Below are 15,475 nucleotides of genomic sequence, written 5' to 3'. Positions count from 1 at the left end.
CTCTGATCCGGCTCCACCTGCCGTTGCACCTGGAGGCCTTTGGGGACCGTCTTCCCCCACTGTAATGATCATGGATGTGTGTATTTATACATTTGTTCCTAGTTTGTTCTTTGTCTTTACTCAGGGTAGTATTTGAAACGGGCTGGGTGCTGGTGAGTTGGGATATTAAAGCAACTACTCACATTCAACGGCGACAGCTCGTAACTACTGCAAGACTCGGGATCGACATCAAAACAGCAGCATGCGTAGATGTGTGTCTATGCGCGAACGACGCAAGGCTGGCAATGACCTAGAAAAGGCACATAATTGCAGAATATGTTCCATTGGCCTTAGTTTCACTGGCTACCTACCTTTCCTAGGTAAGATGCTAATGACGGGATCTCCCTCACAGCCTGGGACATGCTACAAGTGCATGTCTTAGCAGTGGCTGAAGTCTGATGTCGACATGGGTCGTCCAGTCTCGGCTCAGTCACGGCAGCTTACGTTTGTCGTGTTGTTAGCGTCGCCATAGGACTTCCTTGCCTCGTAACACTGCGCAATGACGCCTCCGTGGAGAACGAAGTGGGCAGATGGGTTTCTGACTGTGTGTTTCGGGACGTTCATCGAGTGGGTTGCCAATACCCGAGTCTTGTGTCAGTTGCACAAGATGAAGCCTAAGCCCCGTATGTCTTCAACATGGCAAGGTTCCATCTGAAGACCTCAACCAGATTGCCATATCTTCAACGCAACTGTCAACTGCTCTGACATTATTCCATCATTACGAGGCACCCAAGAATACATAGCGGCGATCGCCCTTAGCGTGTTCGTCCAGGGGGAGATCCCCACAGTTCCCCCACTAGCAAGGCTGGGCTGTGCCGACTGATCCAGACCGAGACGGGACCAACACAAAGGGAACCAAGGGACGCGACCCCACCAACATGGCCCGGGACCTCGATCGGGAAAAAATAAAATAAACCGAAATCAGACGGCCGTGTTCTGTGCTGTTCGTTCTCCTCTCTGCCGCTGGGTGTTCTTTTTAAAGCAAGGCAGGCAGCCAGAGACATCGCGCCCCGTCTTTGATCAATCCATCCCATCTCTCATCCTTCCACCGTCCGACCCCTGTGCCGGCGATTTCATGCTTCTGCCGCCCTCGGCTGCCCTGGCTGTTGGTGTTTGCTCCCGTGGCTTGCTGCAGTTTGTCTCTTGGGCCTGCAACCTGGGGTCATTTGCAGCATCCATTGGACAGTGCGGTGCAACGCGAACCTGGACGTCCAGTTCTTGTCCCGTCTCGTTCCCGTTCCCTGTCACAGCTTAAGCCTTAAGCTTCAATCTTTCTCGCGCCCCGAGCCTGCCAGACCCCGACGCGACCAACCAGCCCTGCCGCTGCTGCCTGCCACTCCCTTGCCCGTCCTAGCCACGAATACCTACCTACCACCCTACCAGATCCACCCATTCGAGGCGAGGTACTTGCGGCAGCCACTTTACCTGATTGCAACGGCAATCCAACCCGCAGACACAGCGCCGCGCAGAGCAATTCTTACCACAACAGAGCAGAGCAACAGAGGCTGAGAGCATCGCCACAATCCAACCAACCTCTCCTCGTCCTCACTCTCCCTCTCTCTGTGACACCACCAACTGCTATCCAGCTGTTGGTGCCCGTGGCCGTGCCATCGATCGATCATCCTTCGCTTGTCCAGCACTTGTTTCTGCCTCCGTCCGTCCAACAGCCACAAACACGGCACGGTGCTGTCTGTCCTTTTATTTCCATCTGTCACGTCTTTCGATCCATTTATACGATTTTTAACTTCGGCATCCCCTCCCCCCTCCTTCGACCTGCAAATCATCCCCCTTTTCAACTACTCGGCAACCACACAACCAGTCAGTCTCTACGGATCACCTATTCGACCCCGCTGTGCCACAATCCCGACACTCGTGAAGGAGCCGTGACTCGGGCGCCGTCTCACTGCCTGCTGCCTATTGCTCAATTGGGTTGGCTCGCCGCGACCAGACAAGGCCTGGATTGGTGGGGAGGAATCCCATACCTGACACCAACAATACCAATCCGCTCAGATCATCATATAACATCCCACCTGTTCGCGCTCCGACTCACGACGCCAAAATCCTCCCTTCTCTCAATCCTATTCCGCAACCCCAATTGACCGAGTCTTCGCCATGGCCGATGTCGAGGAACCCAAGTTCAACACCCTCGCTGAGAGAATCGCCGCCTTGAATTCCCAGAAAAACTTCCAGGCCCCAGTAGAGACCAAGACCAAGAGGCCGCCTCCTCCACCGCCGCCGAATCGCCCTGCAGCTCGAAGCCAGACACTGCCCGTTGTCCACACCAACGGACAGCCGACTCCTCAAAAGAGCCCGACGATTCCTCCTCGCCCGACCAAAGCAGCTGCTGCAAAGCCCGGTCCACCTCCTCTCCCGCGGCGAACCACCGATTCCCCCCCAGTCGAGCCGTCGGCATCACCAGCGCCCAGGGACCGAATTGCGCCTCCGCCTCTTCCTACCCGCTCTTCCACTCAAAACATCTCACCTGCTCTGCCCCCTCGGAGGCCCTCGACCCAGCAGTTGGAAGTCCGTCGCAACTCCAACGCCTCTGAAATTTCTAACCTTTCGTCCTTGTCTCTGAACCAGACAATATCGTCAGCTACCAGTTTTACGTCTGATGGACCCGGAAGAAAGCTGCCGCCTGCATTTGACCAAGCCAGCCTACCAGCATTGCCACCCACAAAACGCGAGCGGGAGGCTCAAGCAAGAGAAGCTGCCGCTCGGGACCCTCCTCAAGCCAAATACCCCCTCGTTTCCATAAAGTCAGCTCCAGTCGTCCGACAAATTGAGGCGCCGCAAAGACCTGCGTTGCCCCCGCGTCTGACGTCCAAGTCAACCAACCAGCAAGTTCAACCACAGGCTTTGGAGGAAGAGGCGCCAGCGAAACCGAGGCGACTACCACCTGCCCCGGCAGCATATGTCAAGCCGCAGCCACAGGCAAATGGCCATGTCCAGGAGCAACAAAGAAACATCCCACCTTTGCCCACTAGGCGACCAGGTGCTGCAGATGATGCACCTCCTCCGGTACCCGTCAGTTCGCGGCCCAGCGTAGCACAAATCGAAGCTGTAGAAGCCAAGATTGTGGCCCGCGCCAACGACTGCTTAATATGCCGCGACTTCTCTGGTCCAGACGGTGTTGCAGCTCAGTACCCGAGACAATCTGTGCCGAGGAACGACCCAGTGGGCTACCTAGCCCAAGTACTTTGCGGCCCCTTCTCGTCCCATACCGACAAGGCTAGAGCCATCTTCACCTGGTTCCACCACAACATCGCCTACGACTGCGCCGCTTTCTTCGGCAATAACGTCAGAGCGCAAGGCGGAGCCGAGACCATTCTTAAGGGCAGGGCTGTTTGCGCCGGCTATGCGGATACGTACAAGGAGATTGCCAACCGCGCAGGTCTCGAGTGTATTACGGTTGGAGGACATGGAAAAGGGTATGGTTACACGGCCTTGAAGAAGGGGGAGCGTCCCCCGCCTAAGAAGGCCGACGGCCATGCTTGGAACGCTGTGCGCATCGACGGCGGGGAGTGGAAGCTCCTCGATGCTTGTTGGGGCGCTGGAAATGTCTCTGATGTGACGAAGGAGTTTACTCCTGACTTCAAGCCACACGAGTTCACGAGAAGAAACGACATCTTTGGTCTCAGTCACTACCCGTCAGACGACAGACATTTCTTCCGTCCCGACGGTAGAGTGCCAAGTTGGGAGGAGTACTATATTGGCCCCGTTCATGGCGACACCCCTGTCGTCTACAACAATTGCCATGAGGAGGGTATCTGGGACAAATCCATTCAGCCTGCGGAGCTTCAGATTCCAGTGTATAGCGGCAAGGTGGTTCGCTTCCAGTTCTCCAAGATTTGCGAGCATTGGACTTCGGAGAAGCACGGCTTGGGTAAACCGCCATTGCTCCTGCTGAGCATCAATGGGCGTGATGGTCGCAAGCAGGATATGGTTCCCATCGAGACTGATGGATTCTGGCATTGGGCGGACGTCAATGCAATCGACCTCGGCGCACCGGGCGGCAGCATCAGTGTCGTTATGATCACCACAATCGACGGGCGCGATGCCAGAGGTGTGACAGCGAAGGAGTACTTCTCGAAGAAGGGGAAGGTCGGCATGAGCTGGACCGGTATCATGAAGTGGGACCTCATCTGAAAGAGCACACAGGGAACGGTTATACACCGCTGACGAATGCAACGGCCGACATCTAATGATAATATTTTTCCACGGATACCATTTCACGGTGATTTGGATGGCTTTAAAACCGGAATAGAACGAAACTCAATAAAACATCAACACCATCTCATCAAAACGGTCCTGTATGGTGAAACGGGTATTGAAAATAAGCTAACAAACAATCTATAAGGGTATATGTACCACCTGCCTCATTGGCCGCCCCATCTATCATACTAAAGCACGACCAAGTTCTCTACAACACCAGCTTCTGCCACTTGCGCAGACGACCTCCGTAATGGTATATCAGAGTCGGCACCGGGATGAGCGCAATAGCAATGAAACCAAGCAAACTGTTTCCCCAGCCCAAACCCAGAGCGTCGTACATGGGAGGGCCCGCAATAGGTAGGAATGCCGCAACAATGCTGCGGAAAACCGTGAAAGCAGCCAGCCCACTCGCGGCGAAAGTTGGGTACGCGTCGATGATGTACAACTGTATGGGCTGCCAGATGCCAAGGATTGCGATGCCGAACGGCAACAGCCCTATGACTGGCGCCGCCCAGTGCGTATGGTACTGGGTCGTCCAGCCGTACCAGAAGAAAGTCACCGGGAGGAGGCAGGCGAAGTATATGCAGTCCGGCAGGCGCATCTCGGGCTCATAGACGCCGCCGTTGGCCTTGGTCATGCGCACGACGGTCCTGTCCGAGAGCATGGTGAAGGCGGCCATGCCCAGGATGTATCCCAGGCCGAGCGGGATGTACACCAGACCCGTGATGCCGATCTCGAAGCCGTAGTTGTTGTGGAAGACGAGCGGTATGGTGCTGAAGAGGAGGTACAGCGTGCCGTACGCGAACGCGATGTAGAGGCTCACGCTGAAGATGATGGGCGACAGGAAGAGCATCTTGATGGGCCTGATGAGGCCGCGCACGAGGACCTGGGAGTTGGACTTGGGCGCGGTCGGGGAGGTGTCGAGGTACACGCTGCGCAGCTCGGGGCGGTTCAGCTCGCGGCGCAGGCGGGCGACTTTGCGGTCGATGAGCACGCGCGGGTTGGTCTCCTGGTTGAAGACGGCGATGACGGCCGCCATGGGCGTCGCGGCGATGAAGGCGATCCAGTTGGACCAGCGCCAGCCGATGTCCTGGGCTATGAAGGCGCCGAGGATGGGCGCCAGCGTGGGGCCGATCAGGGGGCCGACCATCCAGATTGTCAGCGCCTTACCACGCTCCTGCACCGGGATCATGTCCGCGATGACGCCGCCGCCGATGGCGAGACACCCGGAGCCGCCCACGCCGGCCAGGAAGCGGAACACGATGAGGGCGTTGAGAGACGGCGCGAGCGCGCATCCGATCAGCCATGCGCAGAAGAAGAAGTTAGCCGCCGAGAGCACGGGACGGCGGCCGTAGATCTCCGAGAGGGGGGCTAGAAACAAGGGGCCGACAGCTACTCCGTGTCAGTAACATAGCTAACTCTGATGATTAGTGCAAAACTCACCATAGCCCAGCAAGTAAATCGAAACCGGCAACGTGCCCAGCGTGAGGTCGTCGTTGCCAAAGTCGTCGTTGAAGTACTCGATCGCGGGGGCGAGGATCGAGGAGGCGAAGGGCGTCATGAAGGTGATGCCGGCGAGGAACCATATGATGATCCACTTGCGCCGGCGGTCAAAGTTCATGGGTATGGCCGGGTCATCCTGGGCGTCCCAGCCGACGACGCCATTGTCGAGGTCGGAGAGCGGATGGACGGTGGGCGGGAGCTGGTCGCGGGGCTTGCTGCGTCGCGAGGAGACACGGCTTGCGATGCGTGAGAGGCGGCTGCGGGCGCTGGCGTGTGAGTGTGTTGTTTGTGTGCGCTCGATGATGTCCTGTTTTTGCACAGAGTTTCAGTAATGATTTCTTTTTAACCAGAACTCTCATACTAGACACAGTTGAAGCTCCAGACGAAATGGAGTAACAAAAAAAGATTGTTGGTTGTATCGCACTTCATCATGAAGTCTTGGCGCACGGTGCCGCAGAATAACTGAGCGGGAAACTCACCTCTTGGTACGGCTCACTGTCGGCCGTCTCCTCAACGTCTTCGAAACTCTTTCGCTCCTCCGCCATCTTGGTCTTTTCTCCCTTCTCCAGTTCATCTGAAGAAGCAAAAGCCTGCTCGGCCTCCTTTTCCGCGAGAGTGCCCTGTTCGGATGAGGACCCCCCTCGGAGCCCGTGGGCGCCGCCGCCGGCGGCCGTGGTGGGATTCGTCTCCACGTCCTTTTCCATGACGGCTGTGGCAAAATATAAAGGGGCAGTGAAGTGGGTTCTGAGGACTTGGCAATCTGAGTTTGAAAGAAAAAATAAAGATAGGTTACGTGTGAAAGAAGGAGAGAAAGAAGAATACCAGGTGAGTGTAGGTAGAAAGGGAACGATGAGGACCCCGGACAGAGAAATGAGCAAAAGGGTGGTCGATGAGACCGTACACTACACCATCCCGGCCTCGGCAAGCATGCAAGGCAACGGGCAGCTTGCCATTTTATCCATTTCTAGCCAAAGGCACACATTACTCGGGAACAACGTCAACTGGGGAAATAAGAAAAAGGGTGCTTTAGTAATTCAAACCCCAGCTCCAAAGTGCAGTAGCTCCCCTTCCCCCTCACCTTCCCACCCCAAAGCCGCATCTACCCTAGGTAGGCCAAGAGGGATGGATGATCATCGAAGAAGAGGGGATGGGCTGGCGGCACGTAAACGTAGAGGTGTAACATGATTTGACAGGCTTCTTCCTGCCTCTCCCCGAAGAGCCAGAAAAATTCCATCATCGCCCGGAGCGGGTGACCTGCAGCGGGTTAGCTTCCGCCTCCCGTTGGCTTGGCCTTAACTCCACGTCTTTATCTCCGCAATTGGTTCCGTTCGGAGACGCCTTTGGCAGGAGGAGGATGAGTAGTAAAGGCCCCCTGAGGGAAGAATCAACGGCAGCAGCCAGCCCCAGACAGACAGGGTGGGAAGAAAAACATTGGAGACAGGTTGCTTGGGGGAAGAATTGGGGGAAAGACGGGGAGTGTGGTTGGCTCGGAGGGGGGGCCGTGGATCTTCCTCGGATCTGAATTCACCGATTTACAACGGAGGCGGTGACTCGAAAAATGCGGGATTCGCGGGCAGATGCTTAGTTGCGGAACAAAATGCGACGATCTTCGAATGGCAAAGCCTTCCTTCGATTGGTGCTGACCACCCAGTTGACGGATAAACGGCACTTTTGTTTACAGACAAGACGGGTAGACACCGCTGGCGTGAAATGAAGCTTAAACCCGTCTCGATTCCTGGGTTCTAGTGCATGCCTTGAGAAGACATGGAGGAATCAATTCCGCAGTTTGGGGAGGATGACATATCAGGAAGCGTAACGGCTGTCATCTGATGATGAGGCTCTCGTCCTAGTGCTGATATGTAGTGCAGCCCCTTCGTTACAATATCAGAAACGGCAACTAGAGACTTAGACTTTCAGTTACAGAGTTCCGAATTTGCGCAAAGACGCAGAGTTGAGAAACGCCAGAAACAAGTCTTTCCCATTCGCCCAGGATGGAACTCTGCCAAGGAACCCCCCTCCTCCAAAAAAAAAAACCATCTGCACAGACCAGCCAGGAACAGTTCCCCGGCTCCACTTCGGCTGCCAAACTTGGGTGCAGCTGCCCACTCCTCACTGCCCCGCAGCTCCCGGCAGCCCACAAGTGACATGGAACACTCCGCCCACATGGGAGAAGAACAAGCCTCACGGCAACGCGGCCAGTGGGGAACCAACCCAGCCCAACCCAACTGCAGTGAACAGGACCCTTTCTTTCTCCAATCTCGAAGAAACCTCCAGCTGCAACTGTGTCCCGTCGCAAAACCCACGTCGTCACCCACGTCGTGAAAGCCTCGACTATCCAACCCACACAACAGCGCACCACTCAATTAGCGCAGCGCACAATGAACTTCGGCCGATCATAAGCACGCAAGCAAGAAAGAAGGAAAGAAAAGAAAAAGGGGGGAGGAAAACAGCAACCTTCAAAAAAAGAAGTCGCGCTGCTGCTGCCCCCGGAGCGCGCGCATCGCATCGCATCGCAACCCGACAAAATGGCGTCCCCAACCCTCACCCGAAACGAAACCCTCTCCCTCTCCGCCCTTTCCCTCGCGGCCGTCGCCGTTCTTCTCAACACCTTCTCCGGCGATGGCGAGCCTCTCATCGCTTCCCTCGCCCTCTCCGTCCTCGCCTTCGCCCTGGCCTACTCCATGGTCCGCTGGCTCGGCCCCGTCTTCGTCCGCGCCGGCTTCAAGGGCCGCGACCTCTCCAAGCACCACCGCCCCGAGCTGCCCGAGTGCATGGGCGCCGTCTGCGCCGCTGTCTACCTGCTCGTCGTCATCGTCTTCATCCCCTTCCCCTTCTACAAGGACATCGTCGCCGCTACCAGCGGAGGAGGCAACAGGGACGTCGTCTTCCACGTCGAGCATGTCCAGCAGGGTCGCTTCTTGCACCGCTTCCCTCACAGCAAGGTCGGTTGTCCTCCGTTTACTTCACAACATGCAAGTATCCACTGACACATTCCGGCCTGGCAACAGCTAGCCTCCTACCTCTCCGCCATCATCTCCCTCCAGACAACCGCCCTCCTCGGCATCGGCGACGACCTCTTCGACATTCGATGGCGTCACAAGTGGTGGATCCCCGGCCTGGCCTCCGTCCCGATCCTCGTAATCTACTTTGTCGACTTCGGCGTCACCTCCATCGTCATGCCCATCCCCCTCCAGCCCTACCTGGGCGAGCTCTTCGACCTCGGCATCCTCTACTACATCTACATGGCCTGCGTCGCCATGTTCTGCCCCCAGTCCATCAACATGCTCGCGGGCATCAACGGCATCGAGGTCTCCCAGTGCATCGTCGTCTCCCTCCTCCTCGTCCTGAACGACTGCCTCTACCTCTTCACCCCCTACCCCCACCCGGCCACCGACTCCCACCTCTTCTCCCTCTACCTCCTCCTCCCCTGGCTCGGCGTCTCCCTCGCCCTCGTCGCCCACAACTGGTACCCCGCAAAGGTCTTCGTCGGCGACACCTACTGCTACTTCTCCGGCATGGTCTTCGCCACCGTCGGCATCCTCGGCCACTTCTCAAAGACCCTCGGCCTCCTCCTCGTCCCCCAGCTCTTCAACTTCCTCTACTCCACCCCGCAGATCTTCGGCCTCGTCCCCTGCCCCCGCCACCGCCTGCCAAAGTTCAACGCCCGCTCCGGCCTCCTCGAACCCAGCGTCACCCCCTGGAGCCCCGAGCGCCAGCCGCACCCCCTCGTCGCCCAGGCCCTCCACCTCCTCGGCAAGCTGCGCCTGCTCAAGGTCACCACCGACGACAAGGGCCGCTTCGTCGAGACCAGCAACTTCACCCTCCTCAACCTCTGGCTCGTCTGGCGCGGGCCCCTGAGGGAGGACCGCCTCGCGTGGGAGGTCACCTTCCTGCAGGCCGGCGTCGGCCTGTTCGGCCTGTTTGTGCGGCACCGCCTTGCCCTGCTCATCTTTAAGGAGGACAACTGGGGCATGACGACCAAGCGATACTGATTTTCTTCCGCCCCGAGTTAGGGGCCTACATTTGAGGCTCGGATTCTGTGTCTTTCCGCGCATATACGATGTGCCTTTTGCTACAAGATGCATCGCACTTCGACCAGACTTGGCATGCCCATCCGGGTTTTCGTCTTTTCTTGATTCATGGGACGGCAGAGTGGATTTGGGCCGTTTGTATCATACGATGGAAAACAAAAGATACCCTGTAAAAGTAAAAACAAACAAACAATGCCACACCAGTGGATACGGCATATAGACAAACAATTGAACACTTCAAAGAACGACGCGCATCTTCAGTTCGGATGACTCAACATAACACTCATCACAATCAGAAGCATGAGACAGAATTGAGCCGGGAAAGCAGCGTCATGGCTGCAGAAGTTCATCCATTTGGTCCTTTTCATCGTCGTGGGAGCCCGGGGCGATGCCCGGTGCAAAGCCACTCTCACTGGCTCTGCTATCAAGCCTAGAAATACATAAAGAAAAAAGATTTTGCCACGAGGCAGGTGGAAAAAAAAGTAGAATCCTCTTTTCAACCCCGTTTCCCAAATATCCCCTTTGAAAGCGCTTGTCTCCTTGCCTTGCGTTACGCCAGAGTTCCCACCAGGAACAGAAAAAAGAAAGAAAAAGAAAACGCTTCCCATCTGGTTCGACATGAAAAGAGTCGTTCATCAAGGCGGGTGTATGTTTTCGTCCAACGTGCCATGCGTGGCGGTTTTTCCTCTTTCGTAGCATCTCCAAACAGAAATAAAACGCACACAACTGATATCTCCGAAAAGCGCTGACCAGACCGTTCCCCCTGTCCGTCGCCGCCGTAACGCCGAAATGGAACCAGACCGTCCGTCCTTGGGTTTGTGGTATTTAGAGGGGAATGATAAAATGTGGTCGTGTCGTCCCGAAAGCATACTTCAACACCAGTCTATATATGTTACAAGGAATTGTTCGCTGCCGCCACTGCCGGAATAGAGTTGACCGCCTTGCCCTGGACAGGTGTCAGGGTCTCAGCGCTCTTCTCCGTCGCTGGCGAACCGACAATAGAGTCCAGATTTGGCTTGGACTCTTCGGTCCCAGATAGCGACGTCTTCAGTCCGCCGGCTGGCTTCTTGTTCATTCGACTCTTGGTGTAGTCGCTCAGGCTCAGCTTCTTCTTGACTGGGCTCGGGTGTGCCGCAACGCCGTTCACAACTGAAGGTGCAAATGGGCTAGGAATGGTGCCCGTGGAGAAAGGCGACTGCACCGTTGTGCTGGCCGAAGAGGGCGTTGTCGCGCTCGTTGGCCCTGTTGTGGGTCCGTTGAACGCCGGAACCGGTGGCATTTGAACCCTGAGCTCGGGCGACTTGGTTTTCAGTGGGCTACTTGCCCCATTGACGTGGACATCAGCAGACGGCTCGGCGTGGACTGGTGACTTTGCTGCAGATGGCGAGCTTGTTGGCGCATCAGTCATGGGAACGTCACTGGCGGCTGATGGCGCCAGAGGAGAACTGCTGGGCCCTTGCTCGTTGGTATCCTTCGACGGTGTGGGTGAGCTGACTGATGGTGCTTTCTGGTCCACCGTAGAATCGATGTCCATTGGTGTCGTTGAGGGCTCTAGAACAGAGGGTGTTGGGAGTGATTTCCGTCTCTCGGCTTCATCGCATCGCAAACGATGCCTATTGTTTAGCAACCGTTGAGACAGAGAAATGATTCGGCGCCGAGGCTTCGGCGTCAGAGCTGGTTCACTGTACCACTCTCCTTCGACGGGATCGGTTTGAACGCCGGCATCGCAGTAGACTGGCCGAGGGGCCGAAGACTCACGTCCCGACTGTGTCGCGACGGACCCATTCCGGGATGCAGGTGCCTTGAAGGGATTTTGCCCCGGAGGAGACGCCCCATTGACAGGTGAATTTGACTTGCTGCGTGAAGTGCCAGCGTCCACGTAGTTGCCCGTGCCCGTCGAGGCATTGCTCGTTGTGGGCTTCTGCTTCGACTTGGTCGATCCGGTTCCATCGGAAGTACGCTTCTTCTTGCGGGGCGGTTGTTGCTCCAGTCGGCGGAACGAATCTTCTACCATCTGGACCTTCCTCTTGTCCCTATCTGTAGGCTCGGTGAGTATGCCCGGTCGATCCAGTGAGCCCTGACGTGCGGGGGTACGGTCTCGGCTAGGAGGTTTGCTGCGTTCAGAGACCGACTTGCCGTCGACCTCAGCATCGTCTTGATGACCTTCACTAGCCGCTCGGCTATTTGTAGCGTGACCAGTGCTTGTTGGGGAGATAGTATGTGTCTTGGCCTTCCTCTTCTTCTTTGGGGCAACCGGTCGAGACTGCATCTTTGCGTGGTAATGGCGGTGGAAACGGGCGAAAGCACAATTAGCACCCAAGTCGCAAGCACATCCACCGTATTCCGAGAGAATTCGATAGACCCAACCGGAAATCCGCTGGTACTCAATGTCGTTCATATCAGGTTCGTCGCTCGCGCGGGTGTCGTCGTCGCCAAGTCCAAGGAGGTGAAGAATGCGTGCCTTTTCCTTCTTTGGAAGTCTGAAGTCCCACGGCAAGGTGATTTGCTCATTCGCTGCGATATAGCGATCGCTCACGAGCCAAAAGTGGTACTCCGATTGACCGTTCAGGTACGTGTCCAAAACAGCGTTTGGTTTGCAACTTCTGCGGACAAACCGGGCCTTCGATCCCTCTCGCCTGGTATCGATGTAAAGCGGAAGCATCGGGTGGAAAAACACAAACGGCAGAGGGGAGGACAACTCCTCCCAAAGATTGGCTGGCTCCGCGCAGTAGTCCTTCTGAAATCCTATTTGGCCGTTGAGCTCAATCAAAGGCACGTCTTTTTCGATAGCTGCGGGAGTCGCCAGGTATTGCCAAGGCAGAACCGTGTCGGGTCCAAGTGAGAGCTTCTTGCTCTCGACTTGCAGCGGACGTTTCCGTGACTCGATATCGGCAGGAAGTTTGGCGAAGACGTCGTTGAATTCTTCGCCAGTTTCTTGTCTCATTCGTTCGGGCTCGCGGAGCCAGATGGACATGGTGTTGGAAATGTTGAGGCTGGCGAAAGAATTTGTTTCAACCTCTGGGGCGTCGACCTCCTTCTTGGTGAGGTTCAAAAACCCGTCGGAATAGTTGTGTATTTGGAAATCACTCGGAAGATCTGGGGGCGTGGTTGCTGGACTGGGAGGATGGCCGTTGGGTTGGGCACGTCCGTTTCCGTACGAAGGGCTCCGCTTCGCACTCTGCGAACTTATCGAGTGTGAAGGTCGATGGGATGATTTCGTCTTTTTGGCTGGGGGTGGAGGGTGGTCGCTCGGACTTCCGTGCTTTGTATTTTCTTGGCCCCCTGGGTGGCCGTTCAATTGCAGTTCGTTGGGCTTCGGTTTTTTCTTGTGACTTTTGGTGGGAAGTCGTTTGGTCTTCTTGTCTGGCGTTTCTCCCGAAGCACCGCCATTCTTCAGTCGACGGGTTCGCTCGATAGCCTTTTGTCGATCCAAAGGACGTGGTTTGCAGTCAGCACACGAATGGGCAAAGTCCTCACGGAGAGCCTCCTCGCGGCTATTGGGGTAAAAGCACTCAATGTGCTGCCAAGTATCGCATGTCTCGCAGTAAATCGTGTTTCCGTCATCATCAGAGAAGTGGCAAATACACTTGATAGTGTAGGGCTCTTCTTCCTCTACTATCTCGACCTTTCGTGGAGCATCGTGGGTTGAGACTGGTACACTCGGGGGAGCGAAGAGGGTCTGACTAGGAGTCGCGAGCTGCGTCGACACTGGCTGGGGCTTTTCTGTCATAATCTAGGATTGCCTCGGAAGGGAGCTTGGAGTCGAGGTATGCGTGAGCTGATTACCGTAGCGGCTTGGGTAGCATGACGACGCCTGTACAGACGCGCAGGAACTAGTCGTCGAGGAAGCCGAAGGAACAGCGACGCCAGATGTTGTGGTCATTCGTCGGAGAATAGGCTGTCTCAGCGAAGTCGAAAGTCGTAGCGAGGGTCGAAGAAAGGTCTCGAAGAGCGGACGGGGCGGGTTCAAAGGGTAAGCCGTCCAGGAAGCCGGAAATCGAGGAATCGAGTTGGTCTCCGAGTCTCCAGCTGTGCCTAGGGACCAAATATGCCTTGTCGACACGTCACGAGGTTGTGTTGTGGGCGTCGGGTGGAAAAGTTTTCGAGTGATCGCGAAGTGCGTGTGGCCACGGGGAGGCGTGAAAGGGCAGACGAAGTCGAGGTAAAGGGTTAAGCGGATGCGCCTCGTCGACGGTGAGGGATAGGACGGGTCGAAAAGGTGTATCGAGTCGAGGATAGGTAGGATGATGAGGAATCCGTGTGGTTTCGACCGAAAATGAGGGAGGGAATGGTGATTTTGGCGACGAGGGTGAAGAGGGAAAAGAGATTGAGAGAGAGGAAGAGAGGGGGCACGACACGAAGGACTGGAAAGGAAGGATGGATGGATGGGTCCCCAAGGAGAGGTAGCAGCAGCAGCAGCAGCAGTACCAGCAGTACCAAGCAGTAGCAGTGCGGTGCAGTGCGAGAGTGTGTGTGCGAGTTGAGCGAGACAGGTACCGGTGCAGGTGCGTGCGGACCAGAGACCAGGCCAAGCCGAAAAGAGAGAGGGCGAACGGGTAGGGGAACAGTGACTGCACTGCTCCTGTTCTGCTGGTCGGAACTGACTTGGGGTGTTGGGGGGGACCAGGACTGGGACCGAACCGGGACTGGCTGGGCTGGGCTGGCTGGCACCTTGTGCTTTGGTGCGCCGCTGCGGACTCGATGGGGGGGATGAGGGAGGGGGGGATAAGATGGGATTTTGGGGTGGAAGGAAAAGGAAGGGTGCCCGCGCAGACCCGTCACTCACCTGTGACCTCAGCTTCACCCATTGCCCTGGGTTGGTGCAACAGGTGCTGCTGGAGCAGCGACTGTGAGGTGTGCGGCCTGTTGCTGAAGGAGGCTTGTCACTGTTGGGGAGCACTGGCTCTACCACAGCGGCCAGCCAGCAAACCCTGGGCCAGCCTGGTGGGCAAGCCAGCCGGAGCACACGCTGCCTGAGAAAAGAGAGGGCGAGCAGGAGACAGAGGGAGACTTCTCTTCTCTGTGGCTCTCGACGGGCTTGGAGGGAGGAGACGACGGGGGACTCGAAAGCCAAAGCCCGTGGGTTCAGGAAAACAGGGTACGAAGGTACCAGTACTTACTTGGAGCTAGTCCCGAAAGGCGGTGGACACTTTGATATGAGTGGCTACGGCAGTCCAATCAGCCCTTTAGCGCAGAAATGCGGGTGCCTCAGGCAGACGCGGTTTCAGGCCGCAACCAGACAAGAGATGGCCCGTCTGATGAAGGACTGACGACTGCCTGTTAGCCCTCCGCACCAGAAGGTCAGCCAAAATATGAGCGGGGGGGAAGAAGCAAAATCTTGGTTTTGCAGGAAGAGGCTCATCCAGGCCAACAACGTATGTCCTCGAGAAAAGGTATTTGACGAGAAGATGAGATGCTCTGATCATCTTGATGAGAAGCGGGCTTGCTGCCAATGTTGTGAACAAAAGGGAACGGCCAGTCTCGTCGGCCGCGAGTGGAGGGACAAGAGACGGCATGCAAAGATTTAATGAGTAATAAAAGAGAAGAAATGGGCGGCAGAGAGTGTGATTGTTGGTGTGCGTTGGAGGTGACCCTCGCTGGGCCCTAGTAGGAACGGATGTGACGGGAACGGCGGGGGGAATGGGAACGGGCGGAGGAAGAGGAGACGACTGTGAGAGAGGGAAAGA

At 56.4% G+C, this 15,475-nt stretch overlaps 4 protein-coding genes across 4 annotated transcripts; 2 read left to right on the top strand and 2 right to left on the bottom strand.

The window, feature by feature from the left end:
* Positions 1-2,151: 2,151 nt before the first annotated feature.
* Positions 2,152-4,188, top strand: GCG54_00008098 (Kyphoscoliosis peptidase; the record flags this gene model as incomplete). The annotated part of the gene is made up of 1 exon (XM_045408070.1): positions 2,152-4,188. One exon carries the CDS (start codon positions 2,152-2,154, stop codon positions 4,186-4,188), a length of 2,037 nt encoding a protein of 678 aa, XP_045265742.1.
* A 274-nt stretch (positions 4,189-4,462) lies between these two features.
* GCG54_00008097 (MFS transporter prlG) lies at positions 4,463-6,461 on the bottom strand (the record flags this gene model as incomplete). The annotated part of the gene is made up of 3 exons (XM_045408069.1): positions 4,463-5,646; positions 5,698-6,064; positions 6,237-6,461. 3 exons carry the CDS (start codon positions 6,459-6,461, stop codon positions 4,463-4,465), a joined length of 1,776 nt encoding a protein of 591 aa, XP_045265741.1.
* A 1,821-nt stretch (positions 6,462-8,282) lies between these two features.
* Positions 8,283-9,749, top strand: GCG54_00008096 (N-acetylglucosaminephosphotransferase; the record flags this gene model as incomplete). The annotated part of the gene is made up of 2 exons (XM_045408068.1): positions 8,283-8,699; positions 8,766-9,749. 2 exons carry the CDS (start codon positions 8,283-8,285, stop codon positions 9,747-9,749), a joined length of 1,401 nt encoding a protein of 466 aa, XP_045265740.1.
* Positions 9,750-10,680: 931 nt separating this feature from the next.
* On the bottom strand, positions 10,681-13,518 carry GCG54_00008095 (Histone-lysine N-methyltransferase 2E; the record flags this gene model as incomplete). Its single annotated transcript, XM_045408067.1, has 1 exon — positions 10,681-13,518. One exon carries the CDS (start codon positions 13,516-13,518, stop codon positions 10,681-10,683), a length of 2,838 nt encoding a protein of 945 aa, XP_045265739.1.
* Between the last annotated feature and the right edge of the window lie 1,957 nt (positions 13,519-15,475).

The sequence above is a fragment of the Colletotrichum gloeosporioides genome (genome assembly GCF_011800055.1).
Source record: "Colletotrichum gloeosporioides strain Lc1 chromosome Unknown consensus_35, whole genome shotgun sequence".
In the NCBI taxonomy this organism is placed as follows: domain Eukaryota; kingdom Fungi; phylum Ascomycota; class Sordariomycetes; order Glomerellales; family Glomerellaceae; genus Colletotrichum; species Colletotrichum gloeosporioides.
The sequence above is the reverse complement of the archived record's forward strand: the minus strand, read 5'-3'. Positions and strand labels throughout refer to the sequence as shown.